The sequence below is a fragment of the Bubalus kerabau genome, chromosome 17 (genome assembly GCF_029407905.1).
Source record: "Bubalus kerabau isolate K-KA32 ecotype Philippines breed swamp buffalo chromosome 17, PCC_UOA_SB_1v2, whole genome shotgun sequence".
NCBI classification, from domain to species: Eukaryota; Metazoa; Chordata; class Mammalia; order Artiodactyla; family Bovidae; genus Bubalus; species Bubalus kerabau.
In genome coordinates, this window is record NC_073640.1 from 68,208,458 (window position 1) to 68,229,032 (window position 20,575).

At 52.2% G+C, this 20,575-nt stretch overlaps 1 protein-coding gene across 2 annotated transcripts; it reads left to right on the plus strand.

The window, feature by feature from the left end:
- The first annotated feature begins 376 nt into the window (after nucleotides 1-376).
- Nucleotides 377-17,818, plus strand: NLRP5 (NLR family pyrin domain containing 5). 2 transcript variants are annotated; one of them, XM_055551352.1, is made up of 12 exons: nucleotides 377-1,265; nucleotides 2,724-3,079; nucleotides 5,410-5,487; nucleotides 6,419-8,027; nucleotides 9,768-9,935; nucleotides 11,101-11,268; nucleotides 12,857-13,027; nucleotides 13,419-13,589; nucleotides 14,687-14,857; nucleotides 15,042-15,209; nucleotides 16,742-16,912; nucleotides 17,436-17,818. In XM_055551352.1, exons 2-12 carry the CDS (start codon nucleotides 2,791-2,793, stop codon nucleotides 17,566-17,568), a joined length of 3,297 nt encoding a protein of 1,098 aa, XP_055407327.1. In that variant the 5' UTR covers nucleotides 377-1,265; nucleotides 2,724-2,790; the 3' UTR covers nucleotides 17,569-17,818. The 2 variants fall into 2 exon arrangements, with proteins under 2 accessions (XP_055407327.1, XP_055407328.1); XM_055551353.1 differs by lacking the exon at nucleotides 377-1,265 and adding an exon at nucleotides 1,279-1,439.
- Nucleotides 17,819-20,575: the final 2,757 nt, after the last annotated feature.

The following is a 20,575-nucleotide window of genomic DNA, read 5'->3' on the forward strand; positions in this document are numbered from 1 at the left end:
ATTTTTTAAAGTATGATAACATATTTACAGGAGACTGGGGAAAAATAGAACAGAGTTGCATATAGTTCCACTATACATTACAATTATGTTTAAGTAGATACATTAATATTTTTGAAGTTTCAATGTCAAAGGAGTTTTTAGAGAAACCTCCATAATGCCTGCCCCAGTGACTGCACCAATTTACATTCAAATTACATCAAATTACAGTCCTAGCCAACATTGCTTATTTGTGTTCTTTTTGATGATCGCTATTGTGACAGGCGTCAGGTGAGATCTCACTGTGGTTCTGATTTGCATCTCCTTTATTAGCGATGTTGAACACAGGTGCACTTTAGAACACTGGAGAAGATTTGTTTGATAACAAACAGGTGCATATACCATGGGGCTTCCCAAGTGGTGCTAGTGGTAAAGAACCCGCCTGCCAATGCAGGAAACGCAGGAGACGTGGGTTTGATCCTTGGGTTGGGAGGATCCCCTGGGGGAGGGCCTAGCAACCCACTCTAGAGTTCTTGCCTGGAGAATCCCATGGACAGAGGAGCCTGGCAGGCTACAGTCCATGGGCTCGCAAAGAGTGAGACACGACTGAGGGACAGAGCACATAAATACTATGAATTCACAGGAATCCAGATAAGAGGGTGTTATGGAGAAAGTCAACTGAATAAGCAACAGCAACATCCTTAGAGAGTGGTCAGCAAGTGCCAACACACACACACACACCGTTGCTCTGGGCCAACCAGGTACACACACACACACACACACACACACACACACACACACACACACTGTTGCTCTGAGCCAGCCAGGTGTACACACACACACCCCATTGCTCTGGGCCAGCCAGGTACACACACACACACACACACACCCCCCATTGCTCTGGGCCAGCCAGGTACACACACACACACACACACACACACACACACACACCATTGCTCTGGGCCAACCAGGTACACACACACAGACACACACACACCCCGTTGCTCTGGGCCAGCGAGGTACACACACACACCCCATTGCTCTGGGCCAGCCAGGTGAGGGCTGTACTGACCCTCAGGTCTTCAGCACAGGTGAACTAAGGCCAACAGAGCATCCTCACCTGACAGGTGGGAAGGGGCGGGGCAAGCAGGTGCAGAGAGCCGCTGCTCCCCGTCTACCCTGGGTGTGCCCACGCGGAACGTAGCAGCCAATAGATGGCAAGAACGTCACCACACAGATCCCCCAAAGGCCCGTCATCACTGCTTACCGGTTGGGATCCCGTCCTGGAGGTGAGGAGCCAGGGTGGTGGGCGTTTCCTCCTGCCTTCTCCATGGAATCTTTCTCTCCCTGTTTTTCTCCCTTCCTGGTTGGAACCTACTCGCTGAGCCCTATTCTCTGCTCCCAGTCTCTCCAGTTGGACTCGTCAGAGCCCAGGGACCAAAGAAACCCTCAGAGAGAAGGAGGTGTGTCCCATTGCTCTGCTTTGATGAAAAAGTCCACCCACAAAACACATCTGTTTGGCGTATTTGGGTACATCTCTCAGCTCTTCCCAACCTCTAGGTCTGAAGTCGTTGTTTAGCTGCTGAGTTGTATCTCTTTGCAAACCCCATGGACTGTAGCCCACCAGGCTCCCCTGTCCATGGGATTCTCCAGATAAGACTACTGGAGTGGGTTGTGTTTCCTCTTCCAGGGGATCTTCCTGATCCAGGGATCGAACCTGGCTCTCCTGCATTGGCAGGCGGATTCTTTACCACTGCGCCACTTGGCAAGCCCCTTGGTCTAAAGTAGAGGATGAACTTGGGGTACTCTGACTTGAAGGTCAGGACCAGCTGATGTGTGTCTGTGTCTTAAAGGAGTCTGGGGGTGTTATTCACCGTGGCTTACGGTCATCAAAGCGCTCTACGACACCCTACAGTCCTGAGGGTGCTCTTTGTCGCAGGAGGAAACCGAGTTACTTAGTGAAGCGCCTTTGCCTGGGGCACCAAGACTCGATATTCAAACGGGGTCTGATTTCAGGCCCTGTAACCCTCACAGCTTCTGTAGGATCACTCAAGACCCCCGTGCAGCAAATGAACTTATCTATGAAACGAACGCATGGACATAGAAAACAGTTTCTCCAGTTGCTGCCCGAGGGCTCTGAGTGGAAGCTAGTCTCTCGCTGCAGAGCAGAGGCTCAGGGCACTCGAGCATCAGGAGCTGAGGCTCCCGGGCCCTGGAGCTCTGCCGCATGGGCTCAGCTGCCCTCAGCATGGGGGACCCTCCCGGGATTAAACCCGTGTCCCCAGCATTGGCAGGAAGACTCTTAGCCACTGTATTCCCAGGGAAGTCTTCGGAATACCTTTATACCAAAAGTCTTCACTGTATATGTGTAACTGGAGGTTACGTTAACAAGCGCAACAGGAAACAACTCATCTGAAAACCCTGTGACTGATTTTCACTAAGTGATGGGAACCCATTGGCCAATTCCGTTGAGCCTAGCCTGTTAGCCAGGATCACTCACTGGCAAGTGTTTTCAATCTTCCTCTATGACCTCCCCCAGGGCTCAGCAGGTAAAGAATCTGCCTGCAATGCAGGAGACCCGGGTTTGATCTCTGGGTCGGAAAGATGCCCTGGAGGAGGGCATGGCAACCCACTCCAGTATTCTTGCCTGGAGAATCCCACGCACAGAGGAGCCTAGTGGGCTACAGTCCTTGGGGTCACAAAGAGTCAGACACCACTGAGCAACTAACTCTTCACTCTTCTAACAGGTCCCATTGGCTTCATTTACCAAAGACTACTTTTCCATTCCACCTGAGCCCTCAGCCTTGCGTCAAGATGAGAGAAGCCAAAATAGCCCCCTTCTCCAATTACGGACTGCAGTGGTGTTTCGAGCAGCTGGGCAAAGAGGAGTTCCAGACGTTTAAGGCCCTCCTGAAGGAGCACGCGTCAGAACCGGCAGCATGCTCCTTCCCGCTGATCCAGGTGGACAGGGCTGATGCGGAGTCCCTCGCTTCCCTCCTGCATGAGCATTGCAGAGCATCTCTCGCCTGGAAGACATCCATTGACATCTTTGAAAAGATGAGCCTGTCGGCACTGTCTGAGATGGCAAGGGACAAGATGAAAAGTGAGTGAGATTGGGGCAGACCTCGGGGGTAGGGGAAACAGGGGGTGACCTCAAGTTCCCAGGGGATGGGGAAGGTACCGTTGCGGGTGGGAGGGTGTCCATCTCTACAGCGGGACTCTGAACTAGGAGAACTTACTCACTCACTGCTCAACCTGCCTCGCTGGAAACCCAAGTCATCTCCAGCCCGTGAAACAATGAAGGAGAAGACAGGTCTGCCTGGTGGGTTGAAGGTAGCAGACGGGACGTGGAATCAAAAGTGCCAAGCCAGAGCTCTGGTGCCCCCACATGTGTGACTTCTGGCAAAGTCTCTCCTTCTCTACATCTGGGGACAGTATTTGTGCTGCAACGACGTGCTGTTGCCAAGGTTCAATAAGAAAGTGAATCTTCATCTTGTTTTTCCTTATTAATTTTCTGTCCAGAAGATCTGTCCTTCGGTGTGAGTGGGGTCCTAAAGTCCCCCACTACTCTCTTGTTGCCGTCAATTCCCCTTTAACAGTGGCTAGCATCTGCCTCATGCACTGAGGTGCTGCTATGTTGGGTGCATGTATCTTTGTAATTGTTACATCATCTTCTTGGATAGATCCCTCAGTCATTATGTAGTGGCCTTCCTTGTCTCTTGTGAATGTGCTTGGTCCTGTCTGACTCTTTGCAACCCATGGACTGTAGCCTGCCAGGTTCCTCTGTCCATCTTCCTGGAATTTTCCACCATTTCCTCCTCCAGGGGCTCTTCCTGACCCAGGGATCAAAGCCAAGTCTTTCATGTCTCTTGCATTGGCAGGTGGATTCTTTACCACTAGCGCCACCTGGGAAGTGCCTTCAGTTCAGTTCAGTTCAGTCGCTCAGTCGTGTCCGACTCTTTGCGATCCCATGAATCGCAGCACACCAGGCCTCCCTGTCCATCACCATCTCCTTATTTTAAAGTCTATTTTATCTAATATGAGTATTGCTACTCCTGCTTCTTTTGACTTCCGTTTGCATGGAATATCTTTTTCCAGCCCTTCACTTTCAGTCTGTGTGTGTCCCTAGGTCTGAGGCATTTGGGTTTGTTTGTTTTTTGTTTTAAGAACAGTAACAGCTGTAGAACGGGTGTCTCCCTTATTTCTTGCTTTAGATTTAGAGACTAAGGTTCAAGGAACTTCTCTAAGGATTGCCCTCCCTCAGAATGTTGGTACCCATATTCTAGCAATGTACTTACATCAAGTTCTGTGGTTATCTTAAGGTATTTAGGAGAAAGGTAGTAGAAAAAAAATAATAGCTCTCCTTTATCAGGAGGAATTCTCTCCTTCAACTGTGGACAAAAACTTAGAGTCCCAAGTGTGAGCAGCCAGATTGGCTCTGAAGACTTACAGGTAGTACACGCCTAGATGTTGCTCATCTGTTGTGTCCATAAAGGGCTTGAACAGAAGCTCTTCCTTCTGAGAATCAAAAAAAAATCCCTGGATGGAAAACATATTAGTATTATTCATAGGAAATTGTTGTTGTTCAGTTGCTCAGTCACGTCTGACTTTGTGACCCCATGGACTGCAGCATGCCAGGCCTCCCTGTCCATCACCAACTCCTGGAGCTTACTCAAACTCATGTCCACTGAGCCAGTGATGCCATCCAACCTTCTCATCCTCTGTCATCCCCTTCTTCTCCTGCCTTCAATCTTTCCCAGCATCAGGGTCTTTTCCAGTGAGTCAGCTCTTTGCATCAGGTGGCCAAAGTATTGGAGCTTCAGCATCAGTCATTCTAATGACTAGTCAGGGTTGATTTCCTTTACGATTGACTGGTTGGATCTCCTTGCAGTCCAAGGGCCTCTCGAGTGTCTTCTCCAACACCACAGTTCAAAAGCATCAGTTCTTCAGCACTCAGCTCTCTTTATAGTCCAGATCTCACATCCATACATGACTCCTGGAAAAACCATAGCTCTGACTGTAAGGACCTTTGCCAGCAAAGTGAAATCTCTGCTTTTTAATACATTGTCTAGGTTTGTCATAGCTTTCCTTCCAAGGAGCAAGGGTCTTTGAATTTCATGGCTGTAGTCACTGTCTGCAGTGATTTTGGAGCCCAGGATAATAAAATCTGTCACTGTAGGAAATGAGGGTTATAAAATCAAAATAAGAGTGGATGTTTACTGATCAGTACCCCCAGCTGAGCCACCGTGTTGAGACTGTCACGGGCTCTGCATCTCCATTTTCCTCACTGCAGACGAATTGGGGAATAAACTGTGAGATGCTGAGACGAGTGTGGGTTCCCTTCAGTATTTTGAGCTGGAGATGTTTTCATCCCTGATGAGGGTAGCTGCCATGACATTATTGAGACACCGTCTCACCTGTTCTTGATTGCAGAGTATCTACTGGCTGAAATATCAGAAGATTCTGCACCAACAAAGACTGACCAAGGTCCAAGCATGAAAGAAGTGCCAGGTTAGTTGGGGATTGCAGGGAGGGAAGAAGTGGTGGAAACATGGATGTGTGTGAATTATGCTGCTCTTAACATTTATATACAAGGATGTGATCATGGGAAAAAAATTTTTTTTGATATGGACCATTTTTAAAGTCTGTATTGAATTTGTTGCAATATTGTTTCTGCTTTATATTTTTTTGTTTTTGTTTTGTTTTGTTTTGTTTTGGCCCTGAGGTATGTGAGATTTTAGGTCCTTGACCAGGGGTTGAACCCACAACCCCTGAATTAGAAGGTGAAGTCTTGACCACTGCACCACCTGGGAAGTCCTGGTAGTGATATCTAAGATATTACTGGGGCTTCCCAGGTGGCTCAGTAGTAAAGAATCTACCTGGCAATGCAGGAAACCCAGGTTTGATCCCGGGATCAGGAAGATCCCCTGGAGGAGGAAATGGCAACAGGGACTGTAGCCTGCCAGGCTCCTCAGTCCATGGGGATTCTCTAGGCAAGAATACTGGAGTGGCTTGTCATTCCCTCCCCCAGGGGATCTTCCCGACCCAGTGATTGAACCTCATCTCCTGCGTCTTCTGCATTGTAGGCAGATTCTTTACCACAAATATACAATAGCAGGCAGCAAAGTCTCTGGCACAGCCTACGGTGGGGAGACAGACAAACATGTAAAGCGTCAGCTGTGACGTGCAGGAAAGAGGTCCAGTTAAAGGGACACAGCTCTATTTCCCAGGACATCCATCCGCTCTGAGGCAGTGATCTTAGGGACAGAGATCCTTATACGCACATTGCTAGGAAGAAACGAAAGCGCCCCAGAGGCAGGCTGGCTGTCTTTGCAGCGACTAAGTCTGTGGTCTTTGTTCTGCGTCTTTGCTTGTTTCTCGCTAAAACTGTGACTCTCTTCACACCCAGTCCCATTCTTCCCCTCTCTTCTGTCCCATGCAGGACCCAGAGAGGACCCACAGGACTCGCGGGACTACAGGATCCACGTGATGATGACATTCTCCACCAGGCTGGACACACCCCAGCGCTTTGAAGAATTTGCCTCCGAGTGTCCAGACGCGCACGCGCTATCGGGGGCATTTAACCCAGACCCCTCTGGGGGCTTCCGGCCTTTCACGGTGGTTCTGCACGGACCCCCGGGGGTTGGGAAGTCCACGCTGGCGTGGAGGCTCTTGCTGTTCTGGGCGCAAGGCGACCTGTACAAGGGCTTGTTCTCCTACGTCTTCCTTCTCCGCGCCAGAGACCTCCAGGGGTCCAGGGAGACCAGCTTCGCGGAGCTCATCTCCAGGGAGTGGCCGGACGCCCCGGTTCCGGTGGAGAAGGTCCTGTCCCAGCCCGAAAGGCTCTTGATCGTGGTGGATGGACTCGAAGAGCTGGAGCTCACCTTCAGAGACCAGGACTCCAGCCTCCCGGCCGACTGGGCGGAGAGGCAGCCCGCAGCCGTCCTGGTGCACAGCCTGCTGAAGAAAGTCCTGCTCCCCGAGTGCGCCCTCCTCCTCACCGTCCGGGATGCGGGATTGCAGAGGCTCCAAGCCCTGCTCCAGTCTCCCCGTTACCTATGGGTCGGGGGCCTCTCAGTGGAAAACAGGATGCGATTGCTCCTCGTAGGTGGGAAGCACTGCCGTCGTAAGACATGCGCCTGGCACGCGGGGGCAGACCACCAGGAGGTGCTTGACAAGTGTCAGGTGCCCGTGGTGTGCGCCCTGGTCCGTGAGGCCCTCGAGCTGCAGGGGGAGCCGGGGAAAGGCCTTCCCGTCCCCAGCCACACCCTCACGGGCTTGTACGCCATCTTCGTGTTCCGGCGGCTGGCTCCCAAAGATGCAGGCCGGCGCGCGCTGAGCGGGGAGGAACGCAGAGCCCTAAAGGGCTTGTGCCGGCTGGCAGCGGACGGCGTGTGGAACGCGAAGTTCGTGTTTGACGGTGACGACCTGGGCGTCCACGGGCTGCAGGGGCCCGAGCTCTCCGCCCTGCAGCAGGCGAGCATCCTTCTCCCTGACGGCCACTGCAGAAGCGGCCACGCATTCTCCCACCTCAGCCTCCAGGAGTTCTTTGCGGCCTTGTTCTACGTCCTGCGAGACGTCGAGGGAGACGGGGAGGGCTACCCGCTGTTCCCCCAGAGCACAAAGAGTCTGACGGAGCTCAGGCATGTCGACCTCAACGTCCAGCTGGTCCAGATGAAGAGGTTCCTGTTTGGCCTTGTGAGCAAGGAGGCGACGCGGGCCCTGGAAACCCTCCTAGGCTGTCCCGTCGCCCCCGTGGCTAAGCAGCAACTTCTGCACTGGATCTGCCTGCTGGGTCAGCACCCTGCTGCCGCCGCCTCCCCAGACTTGCTCGAGGCCTTCTACTGCCTCTTCGAGACACAGGACGACGAGTTTGTTCGCTTGGCCTTGAACGGCTTCCAAGAAGTGTGGCTGCAGTTGAACCGGCCAATGGATTTAACGGTGTCCTCCTTCTGTCTCCGTTGTTGCCAGCATTTACGGAAAGTTCGACTGGATGTCAGAGAGACCCCAAAGGATGAGTTTGCTGAGGCATGGCCTGGGGCTCCCCAAGGGTGAGTGCCCCACCTCTGCCGTTCCCGTTCTTGTGTTTCTTTCCAACACAAGAGAGGTATAACTGAGCAAAATTGCACGTATGTAAGGTGTATGACTTGGTATTTTGATGTACCTGAAATAATCACCGTCAGGCTAGTCAGCACACCCATCGCCTCATATAGTTACCATTTTCTTTGTGTGTGAAAACACCTAAAGACTATCCCCCTGGGTCTGCATCATTGTGTTAACACAGTAGAGCTCCAGAATGCACTCATCCTGATAGTTGCAACTTTGTATCCTTTGGCCAACATCTCCCAGCTCCCCACCCCAAGGCCCAGGCAACCACCACTCCACGCCCGACTTCCGTGAATTTGACTGCTTTAGAATCTAAGTGAGGCCAGGCACGTCTCTCTGTGACTGGCTTATTTCACTTGGCACAGTGTCCTCTAGCTGACCGCTGTTGTGGCCAATGGCAGTGTTTCCTTCTTTTTCAAGGCTGGATAATATTCCATTGTGTGTGTGTACACCACATTTTCTCTTTGTATGTATTTATTTGTAGTTGGAGGATATATTGCTTCATAGTGTTGTGTTGGTCTCTGCCACACATCCACGTGAAGCAGCCACAGGTATAGATGTGTCCCCCGCTCTTGAACCTCCCTCCCTGCCACCCCATCCCAGCACTCTAGGTCATCATAGCACCGAGCTGGGCTCCCTGTGTCATATGGCAAATTCCCATCAGCTGTCTGTTTTACACGATAATGTACATGTCTCAGGGCTACTCTCTCGACTGATCCCAGCCTCTCCATCCCCCGCTGTGTCCACAAGTCGGTTCTCTAGGTCTGTGTCTCTATTCCTGCCCTGCAAGTAGATGCATCAGTACCATCTTTCTAGATTCCATATATATGTGTTAATATGCAAAATTTATTTTTATCTTTCTGACTTACTTCATTCTGTATATAATAGGCTCTAGGTTCATCTATGTCATTAGAACTGACTCAGTTTCCTTCCTTTTTATGGCTGAGTAATATTCCACTGAGTATATATGAAACACAACTTCTTCATCCACTCCGCTATCGGTGGACATCTAGGTTGCTCCCATGTCCTGGCTGTTGTAAACAGCGCTGCAGTGTACGCTGGGGCACACACACCACAGTTTCTTTATCCACTGATGGACACTTAGGTTGTTTCTGTATCTTGACTGTTGTGAATAATGGACAAATGCCTCTCTGGGACCCTGATTCCAATTCTCCTGGACACATTCCCAAAAGTGGGATTTCTGGATCATATGGTAGAGGATGAAATGGCTGGATGGCATCACCGACTCAGTGGACATGAACTTGGGCAAACTCTGGGAAATAGTGCAAGACAGGGAAGGCTGGCATGCTCCAGTCCATAGAGTCACAAAGAGTCGGACATGACTTGGCGACTGAGCAACAACAAATGGTAGTTCTATTTTTAATTTTGGGGGGGGCGTTCCATACCGTTTTCCACAGTGGCTACACTTTGACGTTCAAGAAGGACCTAGAATTCAAGCACAAATCTTACTTAGAGCTGGCGGTGTGCCCTGTGGGTACAGAAGTGTTCTGGAGGCAGTTGGTTATAACAACAGTCCTCCAGACCATGAGATCAGATCCACTCAGAGCCTCTGAGACCCTCCCCATCCTAACAGCCTGACTTCTCTCCTCGGGCATGGATGGGGCAGTTGTTCATGTCAGAATCCATCCTGTGTGAACAAATGTTTGTTTTCTTCTCCGCAATAGGCTGAAGATCAAGACCCTCAATGAGCACTGGGAAGACCTCTGCTCTGTGCTCACCACGCACCCAAACCTACGAAAGCTCGACCTGAGTGGCAGCGTCTTGAGCAAGGAGGCCATGAAGACCCTGTGTGTCAAGCTGCGGCAGCCAGCCTGTAAAATACAGAATCTGATGTGAGGCTTCCCAGACCCCGTACATCCCTTTGTGTGGCTGTGTCATGGCTCTCCTCTCCTACCTACTGATCTATAGAATGTATTTGCAGGGTGTAGGAACCAAGTTCCCAAAAGTAGAGGTGGGGAATGACTAAGGATCTTGTGAAAGGATTACTAAGGTGGGTTCATTCACTCAGGGTTTTGAAGGATGAATAGGAGTTGGTTAGTTGGGGTGGGGGAGTGAGGAAGGTTCATTTCAGTACTGTATTCATTGATACCATAAATTTACATTGTCTATCTGATGAATCATGTGTCAGTACCTCATCAATGCTATGATACAAAACACTTCGGATGTCATATGTATAACCTACGTATGTGTCTATACATACGTGTAACACTGGACATCAAAAATGAAAATACAATGTAAAAAAGAAAATCATACATGTATTTATACATATAGTGATTCAGACATTGATAAGGAAGAAGCATCAATAAGGTTGCTTTATGGATTCCTGGGTAGGAGAGATCCCCTGGAGAAGGAAATGGCAACCCACTCCAGTATTCCTGCCTGGAGAATCCCATGCACAGAGGAGCCTGGCGGGCTACAGTCCATAGAGTCACAGAGTCAGACACGACTTTGCGACTAAGCCGCAGCAACAACGCGGTAGCCCTGCCTGGACACTGATGAATGAATCATTACAAGCTTCTTACGGCGTCCACATTACGGTCATAATCATAATACAATATTGGAAACATTGCTATATTTAAGAAAAACACTTACCTTTAATGATTGGCTGACAGGCTGTTTCTCTGGTTATAAGAGAGAAGAGCATTCTGTACAGTAATGTAATTCTTTGAAAGCAAAGTTCTAAAATAGTAAGAAAACAAAACACATCATTGATTTTATACTGAATACCACTCACCTCATTCCTGTGTAGGGATAGGCGGTCCACACCAATACCAGTTTTGCATATGATGGTCTACATGTGTGTGTTTATATTTATTGAAAAAAACCCCACATACACAAGAACTCGTATAGTTTAACCCCGTGTTGTTTGAGGAGCAACTGTAATTGCAAATAATGAAAGATCAGGGTCGAAATGGGAACAGAGTGAGAAGGAAAGATGAGGGTACAACGAAACCTCTCCTGGACGTCCTAACTCACGTTCCCTTTTCTCATCTGTAGATTTAAAGGGGCCTGTGTTAACCCTGGTCTCCGTCACCTCTGGATGACTCTGATTACCAACCGGAACATCACGCACCTGGACCTGACAGGCTCCCGCCTGAGAGAGGAGGACGTGCTGATGGCGTGCGAGGCCCTCAGGCACCCACACTGTGCGCTGGAATCTCTGAGGCGAGTCACGTGATGGGGATGCTTTCTGCCTCTTGGATTTCAGGGCGTCACTGTTTTTACTTTTTATTTTGAAATAAGCTTTCGCAGAAAGCTGCTGAGGTCGTACAAAGGTTTGGGAGTCTGGGGCTGGTTGGCCAGGATGAGTGCCAACCGTGTGTATGCCAACCGTGTGTATGTAATCAGATCAGATCAGATCAGTCACTCAGTCGTGTCCAACTCTTTGCGACCCCATGAATCGCAGCACGCCAGGCCTCCCTGTCCATCACGAACTCCTGGAGTTCACTGAGACTCACATCCATCAAGTCAGTGATGCCATCCAGCCATCTCATCCTCTGTCGTCCCCTTCTCCTCCTGCCCCCAATCCCTCCCAGCATCAGAGTCGTTTCTAATGAGTCAACTCTTCGCATGAGGTGGCCAAAATACTGGAGTTTCAGCTTTAGCATCATTCCTTCCAAAGAAATCGCCACCAAACCGGACACCGAGAAAGGGTGAAGATGGTACTTTGTGTCACGTGTACGTCACAATAGAGCGTAACTTCTGGGGACTCCCCTGGTGGTGCCGCAGCTGACTCTGTGCTCAAAATGCAGGGCACCCAGGTTCGATCCCTGGCCAGGGAACCAGACCCCGCGAGCCACCACTAAAAACCCAGTGTACGTACAGCACACGGAACTCTGCTCAGGGTTCTGGGGTAGCCTGGACAGGAGTGGGGTTTGGGGCAGTCGGACTGATTGAGCCATGCACACCCACACACACCCACACACACGCACACACACGCACACGCACCCACACACACCCACACACACACACGCACACACACCCACACACCCACACACACGCACACACACGCACACGCACCCACACACACCCACACACCCACACACACGCACACACACGCACACGCACCCACACACACCCACACACACGCACACACACGCACACGCACCCACACACACACACCCCATTTGGTGATACAGGCGTGTGCAGTTAGTGTGGTCATTCTCCATTCCAGGGACATCTCAGTCGCTGCCAGTTTGTGATTTCCTGGGGCTGTGTTTTGCCATTTAGATTTGCTGGGACTAAACACCAGGACTACTGGGTGCTTTGGCTATATTTTGAGAGATAAACATGAGGTCTGTTCAGCTTTATTGACTAACATACCTCAATCCTGTATTATAAACATCAAAATTGCTGAAAGAATACATTTTAATGATTCCTACCAAAAAAAAAAAATGCTACTGTGTGACGTGACAGAGATGTTAGCTAATGCTACTGAGGCAGTCAGCTGGTGATCATTGCTATGAACAAAGTAATACGGGGACGAGAAGACGGGGCAGAGGAGGGCGGGCAGGCGTGGTTGGCAAGGTGGTGAGACCGACTCACTCAGACGAGGTGGCATCCCAGAGGGTGAACGGAAAACTGAACCACAAAAAGATCTGAGGCTGCGAACAGGCACAGCAAGTGCTGGGACCCTCAGGCCAGAGTAGAGAACGCCCAGGAGCCAGCCAAAGGGACAGGGCAGCTGATGGGGGTAAGGTGGGCTCCTGCTGGGGAGAGCTGAGGACGTGCTCCACGTTGCCTGTCTCTGCAGGTTGGATCGCTGTGGATTAACCCCAGCCTCTTGTCAGGCCATCTCCCAAGTGCTTGCTACATCCGTCAGCCTGAAATCCCTCAGCCTCACGGGAAATAAGGTGGCGGACCAGGGCGTGAAGTCTCTCTGTGACGCCTTGAAGGTCACACCCTGCGCCCTGCAGAAGCTAATGTGAGCGGTACTCCTGGTCACGAGCCCTATCTTCCCTTGTGATCGTCCATGTCACAGCGGGTGGAGGAAAGGGAGGGGAACTGGCTGATGCACAAGCTGAGGGTTAGAACGGGGAGGGAGGGCCTCCTGCAGGGAGCCCTTTGTGGAAGTTTATTTCTGTTTAGTCGCTAAGTCCTGTCTGACTCTTTTGTGACCCCATAGATGGTAGCCCGCCAGGCTCCTCTCTCCATGGAATTCTCCAGGGAAGGATACTGGAGGGGGTTGCCGTGCTCTCCTCCAGGAGATCCTCCTGACCCAGGGATGGAACCTGCGTCTGCGGTGTCTCCTGCGCTGGCAGGCGGGTTCTTCACCGGCTGAGCCGTCATCTCCTTTCTGGCCTCTCTCCTTGCAGCCTGGGGAGCTGCGGGCTCACAGCCGCCACCTGCCAAGACCTGGCCTCTGCTCTCATCGACAACCAGGGCTTGACACACCTGTCCCTGTCGGGCGACGAACTGGGGAACGAAGGGATGAGCCTGCTGTGTCGGGCCGTGAAGCTCCCCAGCTGCGGTCTGCAGAAGCTGGCGTGAGTCCACCCCAAGGACCCCAGAGCATCCGTAGCTCTATTACAGCGAGCGCAGACCAGTGGGGAAATGGTCAGGACGCAGGGACCTCGGAAGTGCCGCGTCCTGCCCGCTCCTGATAGCTTCTACCCTGGAAAATCCCACCTCTGCCTCTGTGTTTCGAGCCGGAAGTCCTCATTCACCCACATACAGCCACGTCTCATTACTCCCGGCAGTCCTGTTCTGTAAATTTGCTGTGAGTACGGGACAGGTGGACGCAGGATGAGTGACTCTCCAGGGAAAGACTCCCACGGTTCCTGGGCACCTCTGGTCACAGCGTTTTCTTAAAATTTCTTTTATTGAAGTATGGTTGATTTAGCATGTTGTGTTAATTTCTGCTCATTGCACAGGTGACTCAACTCTTTTTCAAAACGCTTTTCCATTGTGGCTCGCCACAGGATGTTGAATGCGCTTCCTGTGCTCCGCAGTAGGACCCTGATGTTTACCCATCCTGTCTGTAGGAGCTCACTTCTGCTGACCCAGACTCCCCATCCTTCCCCCGCCCGACACCCTTGCCCCTTGGCCACCACCAGTCTGTGAGTCTGTTTCTGTTTAAGACAAAAGTTCATCTGTGGCGTTATTTTCTCCAACCGATCAATACCTAACCTTGTTTTATGTGTTTCTGTTTACAGACACCTTATGTAATACATATTATTGAATCATTAACATTGAACTCGGGCTTCCCTGGGGGCTCAGTGGTAAAGAATCCGCCTGCCAATGCAGGGGATTCCTCCCTGGGAGGGGAAGATCCCCTGGAGGAGGACATAGCAACCCACTCCAGTATTCTTGCCTGGAGAATCCCATGGACAGAGGAGCCTGGCGGGCTACGGTCTATGCGGTCGCGAGAGTCGGACACGACTGAGCGACTCAACACCAAACGTGGAGCTCGCAGCCAACAGCGCTGTACCCGCGCCCGCAGGAAGCTTGTGGAACACGCCCGTTTTCTCTAAGGCGCCTTCCAGCCTCCGTAGCCTCAGGCTGTCCCTGGGGGCCATCTGAAAGGCCGAGGTCACTCTGAGGAGCACACTTGAGCTTCCTCTTCTCTGTGTGTGCCCCGCAGACTAAACGCATGCAGCCTGGGTGTGGCTGGCTGTGGCTTCCTCGCCTTTGCACTCATGGGCAACGGGCATCTGACGCACCTGAGCCTCAGCATGAACCCCCTGGAAGATCCCGGGATGAACCTTCTGTGCGAGGTCATGATGGAGCCATCCTGTCCCCTCCGGGACCTGGAGTAAGTTTCCCCGCTTGTCGGAGATCAGGTCTACCACATGGGGGCCTGAGGTTCTAGCCGGCCGAAAGAGAGGGACCAGGAGTTAGTTGTAGGGGCCGTCTCCGCGTCCCCGTCTGGCTCGCTCTCTCCCCCACCTCCAGCTCTCCCTCGCTCTCCGACCCCTCCCACCTCCCACCTCGCGCAGTTTGGTGAACTGCCGCCTCACCGCCTTGTGCTGCAAGAGTCTGTCCAACGTGATCGCGAGGAGTCCGCGCCTGAGAAGCCTGGATCTGGCTGCCAACGCCCTGGGTGATGAGGGGATTGCGGCGCTGTGCGAGGGACTGAAGCAGAAGAACACCCTGACGAGACTCGGGTAGGGTCATGGGACCACCTCCCAGAGGGCTGGGCGCAGGGGGAGGGGAACGCAGACACGACGTCGCTCCCACAAAGAGCAGGGTCTGTTCACCATCCCATCAAATGGAGCCCAGCCTCGGCAGGGGAGCAGACCGAGGCATCCAGTCCGACTGCGCACCTGTATATGGATGAATGAAATAGCAAATGCTGGAGAACATGGTCTAGAGGTGGTGAGAACTAAGTAGATAAGCGTTTGCTGGACACAGTGCCAAACGGTGGAGGTATACAGACCCTGGCATTGCCGGTCTAGTGAGAAGGATGGATCAAAAAGCAGATGATGACATGGGTGGAGCTCAAACTCTCGAAAGCACCAGAATCACCCCGGAGGCCTCTTAGAACACTGTGCCAGTACATACGGTGGACTGCTATGCAGCCCTGAAAGGGGAAGGACTAAAGCCATTTGCAGCAACAGGGATGGACCTAGAGATGACCACACTGAGTGAAGTAAGTTGGGCAGAGAAGGACAAATATCGTATGACATCACTTAAGTGTGGGATCTTAAGAAATGATACAAATGAACTTACCTATGAAACAGACAGACTCACAGACACAGATAGAAAACAAACTGAGGGTTACCAAAGGGGAAAGGGGTGGTGGGAGAGGGGTAAACTAGGAGGTTGGAACTAACATACACAAAATACTGTGTATGAAAATAATCAACGAGGACCTACCGTAGAGCACAGGGAACTCTACTCAACATTCTGTAATAACCTACATGGGCAAAGAATCTGAAAAACGGTGGATTTATGTATGGTGTCACTGAATCACTTTGATGCACACCTGAAAGTAATACATTATAAATCAACTACACTCTCACAAAAGTTTTTAACAAAGAAGACCACTCCACTGGCAACCACTGGTTTGTTCTCAGTATCCGTGACTCTCTTTCCACTTTCTTCATTCATTTCATTTTTTAGATTCCATATTTAAGTGAAAACATACAGTGTTTGTCTTTCTCTAGCTTCCTTTACCACACATAATACCCTCCAGGTCCAGTCATGTTGTTGCAAATGGCAAGATTTTTGTTCTTTTTATGGCTGAATAGTATTCCACTGTACTTTTAAAATTGCAGTAGGGCAGTTCCCTAGGGGTTCAGTGGTTCGGACCCTGCGCTTCCAATGCAGGGGCCATGGGCTCGAACTCTGGTTGGAGAACTAAGATCCCGCATGCCATGTGGCACAGCCAAATAACGATGATAATAAGAGATATCTCCTTAAAATAAAATTTTTAAAAATGTTGTACATGCAAGAATACCAGAGTGGGTTACCATTCCCTTCTCCAGGGGATCTTCACGACCCAGGGATCGAACCAGGGTATCCTGCATTAGCAAGCAGGTTCTTTACCATCTGAGCACACCAGGGGAGCCCAAATAATGATAATAAATAAAAGAGACAGCTATCTAAAATAAATAAGACTGTAGTGGAAGTCAAATACAGGTTGGAGGGAGGCTCCCAGATGGCGGGGTCTTTCTTGGTTGTGCTGACCCTGCAGGCTGGAGGCGTGTGGACTGACCTCCGAAGGCTGCAAGGCCCTGTCCGCCGCCCTCACCTGCAGCCGCCACCTGGCCAGCCTGAACCTGATGCGCAACGACCTCGGCCCCAGAGGAATGGCGACGCTGTGTTCCGCCTTCATGCATCCCGCCTCTAATCTACAGACCATCGGGTGAGCCCCCAGAGATGGCTTCTGAAATGCAAACAGACAAACAAAATGTTTGTATCTTCCAAAAAACCACAAGGAGAATTACCGCAGGGTCCAGCCAAACCACTTGTGGTTTTAGTGGTAGTTTGGTCGCTAAGTCGTGTCTGACTCTATTGTGAGCCCCCTGGACTGTAGCCCGCCAGGCTCCTCTGTCCATGGGGATTCTCCAGGCAAGAACACTGGAGTGGGTTGTTATTTCCTTCTCCAGGGGATCTTCCAGACCCAGGGATGGAACTCGGGTCTCCTATGTTGCAGGCAGATTCTTTACTATCTGAGCCACCTTGGAAGCCCTAAAAGATACAGAATTTGATTTTTTAAAAAGGGTGGGGGGCTGAGTTTTATTCAAGGAAGAAGGCGCTGTCTGTCTGCAACAGTGCAATTAGAGATTTCAGACCCTTGGGCGGGGTGTCTGGGAGTGCTGGGGAAGGGAGAGGCATCAGAAGCAAATTCCCAGAGTAAGGAGGCCCCTTTCTGGCCCCCTTCCCAGGCTGTGGAAAGAGCAATATCCGGCCCGAGTAAGAAGGCTGCTGGAGCAGGTGCAGAGACTGAAGCCCCACGTGGTCATCAGTGACGCCTGGTACTCGGAGGAGGAGGAGGACGGGCGCTGGTGGAGAATCTGAAGTCGGGAGAACCGCCCCGCCCACCCCCGCTCTGATGCGGGACCCTTCAGGAGACGGATGACGATTCCTGATCCTCACAAAGCCTCCCTGGTGGTGGCTCCTGAGTATCCACTCTAGCTCGGTTGTCGGTGTCTGCCTCTGACGAAGGCGTGTGCCCTTCACGTCCTGGGACTTCAGTTATCTGTGAAGCGTCTGTCCTACCTGAACACACAGGGAGGACTGAATAAACACTGAGCATTTGGAAGAAGCATCCAGTGCCTTCTTGATCGATGCGGGTGTGACTCCGGAGTAGACGAGGGAGGCCTTGGGTCTTTAAAAAAGTCACAACTCTGTTGATGTTTTTTAAACAAAAGATTTTTAAGTGCATATCTGAATTTCAAAGGAGGATGTGACTATCACTGAGCATCAGAGGTATAAACACAACGTTGAATGTATCGCTTAGTGTAGTAAAGAACTGGTCTGCCAGAGTCTCCTCCTCAAAGCAACCACGAGGCAGGTAATATTTTTCCTGTTTTTACAGAAAAGGAAACAAAGGCCGATGGATGTTGACATTGGCCTGGTGTCACAAAAAGTCATTTAGTCATCCTGAGAAAACTCTTATTTGAAAAAAAAAAAATCTGCAGCCCAATATTCATAGGAGCACTATTTACAATAACCAAAGACATGGAGACAACCTAAGTGGCCATGATAGATGAATAGGTATGCACAAGGGAGTACTACTTGGCCGTAAAAAGAGCGAACGCTTGCCATTTGCAGCAACGTGGGTGGACCCAGGATGATCACAGTAAGTCAGGAAGAGAAAGCAAATGCCACGTGGCTGTCACTCCACGTGGAATCTAATATTCGAAGCACAGTTATGTGCACATTTACTTCTATATCTGCACCAGGGAAAGGCAGGGCAAGAGGGCAGGGACCCACTCCCGGAGGGGTCCATCCCTACCGTTCAGTCGCTCAGTCATGTCCGACTCTTTGCCACCCCGTGGACTGTAGCTCACCAGGCCCCTCTGTCCATGGGAGTCTCCAGGCAAGAATATGGAGGGGGTTGCTATTTCCTCTGCCAGGGGATTAGCACTGAGCACCAGGGAAGCCCTGGACGGTGACCCTTGGCAAATCCAGGGGCATCGCCCTGACCAACCAAGTACGTCTGGCCATGGGGGGGTGGTGACCTGGGGTGGGGGCATCTGTACTGCGTCCTGGATGACTGTGGGCTCGCCCCTTGTCATTTTCTCCAGGTGGATAAAGTCGGGGGGCTGTGTGTGTGTGTGTGTGTGTGTGTGTGTGTCTGGTGTGAAGCCATGTCAGCTGGTCCTCTAAGCCACAAGTTCCCGAATGCCTGGCCTGGGGTCGCTGTGTAGAACCTCCCCGTTCACTGGGGGACAAGTCGATGGGTGGATGCGTCCAGTTCAGTTAATCCCGCGGCCCCAGGAGCAGGCGCCCAGCCCACCTCCCTGCGCTCCCCCTGGTGCCCACGAGGTGGCGGCAGAAAGTCGCCTTTCCCTTTACACGCGCAGGAGCAGGAAGGATGGAGGGGTCCCTGGGGCCAGTGTCTCCCCAGCCCCGCCGGCCTCCGGGCAGGATAACCCTTTGGGGGCGGGAGCCCCCCCGAGCATGGCAGGACGTCAGCAGCATCCCTGGCCTTTCCCCCACTAGATGCCAGGTGCACCCACACACCCCTCCTCCTCTGCCCTGGGAATTAGAGATGACCCCAGGGCACAGTCGCCTCAGCTGAGAACTGCCGCTTCACTTGAGACAGAAAACCCTCTCCTGGCCACACGTCCACGCCCCACGGGACGAAAGTGCCCTCCACACAGGCCCGCGTCCTCCTGACATGTTAGGGGGTTGTCACTGCCTGCTCCCCGCGGAGGAGGAGGGCTGTTTCCTAGACCCAAAGGTGCAGCTGCGTGAGTCACAGCCACCAGAGCTTGGGAGCAGAAGGAGACGGGATCAATAAACGAAGTACGTGCCTCTGCTGGCTCACTGCACGCGCGCTCAGTCATGCCTGTGTGAGCCGGTGGACTGCAGCCCACCAGGCTCCTCTGTCCATGGGATTATCCAGGCAAGAATTCGGGAGTGGGGTGCCATACCCTGCTCCAGGGGCTCTTCCTCGCATCTCCTGCATTGGCAGGTGGATTCTTGACCACCGAGCCACCTGGGAAGCCCCTCGAGCTCACTGAATGGCACATTGTGACGAGAAGTGAACTGAGGACTGGAGAAGGTGGGCGGCACCGGCTGGCAGAGCAGTGTGCCTGGCTCCTAAGTCCTGCACTAGGCTCCTCCCAGGACAGGAATTGAGGTCAGTGACCGGAGGAGACCAGGCACTTAGAGACACCCCAGGGGTCCCTTCAAACAGTTGTGACAGGCAAGTTTTTCTTTGCATAGAGGAGGCAGCGGAGGGTCAGAGGGGTTAGTTCACTTGCCCAGGGTCACACAGCCTCTCTCTGTGGCCCAGAATCTGGCCCGGGTGTCAGGTGCTGCCTCTGCCCGCGGAGGTGGGGACAGGACGACTCAACCCAATGCTTACTCCTCCCCAGGGGACAGGGAACACCCCCGCCCCCAGCAGGCAGCACTCCCCCACGTCCTCCCCGCCTCCGGAAGGGCCCAAGGTCAGCGCTGGCCGACGGAGAAGGGACCTGCGGGCACCGGCAACGTCTCCTCAGCCTTTGTTTCCCCGGCCTCGCTGGACAAACAGCAGCTTTCCCCCTCCCTCCCGTACAGGGGTCCGAGACCTCAGAAGAAACTGACCCAGGTCCACCATTTCCAAGCGAGGCCACGGCCACTTGAGAACAAGGTGTTCTAATGAAGCCTCCTGGGCTACACGTCCCTGCCCACGGGTGGCCGGCCGTGACTTTGGCTTCCGAACCCGAGGCCCCAAGGGGCTGTGGCCTGGGGCCTGCTCAGGGACAGCAGAGGCCAGGGGAGACTCAGGCCTGAGAGGACACACCCCCCAACCCCTGCTTCCTCCTTCAGCTCCCCCGGCTGGTTGGTCAGCTCCGCGCTCCGCGGAGGT